Raw genomic sequence first — 1777 nt, 5'->3', positions numbered from 1 at the left:
GGGGGGGGGGGGGTCTTTGCTTGAGCTGACGTCCACTCTTTAGCATCCAAGATAGCTCGCAGCAATGTGTCCTCCCCACTAATCGAAGATGAGTTGAAAACCCTTTGGTTTCGAGATTTCCATAAACTCCAGCAAATCCAGGGAGCTAGTAGGCCTGAAGTAAGACCTATAGGAGGAATAAATTTTAAGTTATTAACCAATACCAATCCGTCCTTGACAGTGGTAATCACCTGGCAGATCTCGAATGGTTGAAAAGGGGCTTTTCTCCACACTTCCACTGCAAAAGGGCAATGAAAGAGCAGGTGAACCACCGACTCCGGCCTTCCGCAGATGCTGCACTTTTCCTCAGCCGGGATGCCTCTGGAGTGAAGTTGAGCGCCAGTAGCTAAAGCACCATGAATAGCTTTCCATAAAAACATTTTCACCTTGGGAGAGATATGCAGTGACCACACTTCAGCTTTGTAATTAACAGAGCTCAGGAGAGGATCCATCGGGATAGAACATGACTCGCTTCTGGCCACAAAATAACCAGATTTGGTAGAATACTCTCCTGAAGGGTTACCAACCCACACTTGTCTATCTCTAGCCCCTAACCTACTTGGTTTGATGGGTAGGATGAGATGCGCAGAGTCAGGTAACACCTCCCGCACCCGACTTTCATCCCAGTCAAAGGAGTTAGTCAAAAAGAGATCTTTAACCCGCCAGTCTTTAGATCCCATAGGAGCAGGGCCCATTGGTTGAGTCAACATTGAAGTTGAGAGCCAAGGATCCTGCCAAATCCTGATATCTTGACCATCTCCAACCACCCAGCCAAGCTTTTTCTTAATCAAATCTCTTCCTACTAGGATACTACGCCATCCGTGGGAAGCCGAGCTTGGGCACTTGCTATCTAGAAACGAGGTCGTGGTGCAGTACTTACCAAGGAGAACTCGTGCAAGAAGACAATCCAGATTGTTCAGGATTCTCCACCCTATTTTCCCCAACAGAGCTGCATTAAAATCCTGCAAGTCACGCAAACCTAACCCTCCATCCTGTTTGGAATGAGTGAGCTTATCCCATGCAATCCAGCACATTCCTTTCTTTTCTGCCTTAGTATCCCACCAAAATCGAGTTAAGACGGACTGAATACGCTTGCAAAGGGACTTTGGAAGTTGGAAACACGACATTGCGTAAGAGGGCATAGCGGCCAACACGCTTTTAAGCAAAGTCAATTTGCCCGCAGATGACAGAAACTTATTGGACAACGAAAAGGCTCTTTGTCTTATTCTGTCAACAATAGCCGAGAATAGATCCTTTTTTGTTCTACCAAAGTGTTCAGGAAGGCCTAAGTACTTCCCCACACCGCCCTCCTTAGAGATTCCCAGGATTTGTTTCACCCGAGCCCTTCTTTCAGCACTAGTTTTCTTGGAAAAAGAGATAGATGACTTGGCTGCATTTATCTGTTGACCCGAGGCTCTTCCATACTTTCCCAAGATCTTCATCAGAGCTAAACAGGCCTTCTCACTGCTTTTGGTGAAAAACATTGTGTCGTCGGCAAACAGCAAGTGGTTTATCTTTGGACTGCCTCTTGCTACTCGAAATCCTGGGAACTGACCAGTTCTTTGAGCTTTATTGCATAACCCTGACAAAACTTCACTACACAGAATGAATATGTAGGGTGATAACGGGTCGCCTTGTCGAATTCCTCTCAAAGGTTTAACTTTTCCTCTAGGCGTATCATTCACAAGGAAGGAATAAGAAACAGTGGTAATACACTGCATGACCCACTTTATCCATA

At 46.0% G+C, this 1777-nt stretch overlaps 1 protein-coding gene across 1 annotated transcript in view; it reads right to left on the bottom strand.

Annotated features, from left to right (window-relative positions):
- Positions 1 to 1777, bottom strand: part of LOC109131143 — a 5113-nt gene that overhangs the window by 555 nt on the left and 2781 nt on the right. The window contains exon 3 of the mRNA XM_019241771.1: positions 31 to 1635. Coding sequence (XP_019097316.1) covers positions 31 to 1635 — 1605 coding nt within the window. The remainder of the gene's footprint in view (positions 1 to 30; positions 1636 to 1777) is intronic.

Source organism: Camelina sativa, chromosome 20, assembly GCF_000633955.1.
Source record: "Camelina sativa cultivar DH55 chromosome 20, Cs, whole genome shotgun sequence".
Classification (NCBI taxonomy): domain Eukaryota; kingdom Viridiplantae; phylum Streptophyta; class Magnoliopsida; order Brassicales; family Brassicaceae; genus Camelina; species Camelina sativa.
The sequence above is the reverse complement of the archived record's forward strand: the minus strand, read 5'-3'. Positions and strand labels throughout refer to the sequence as shown.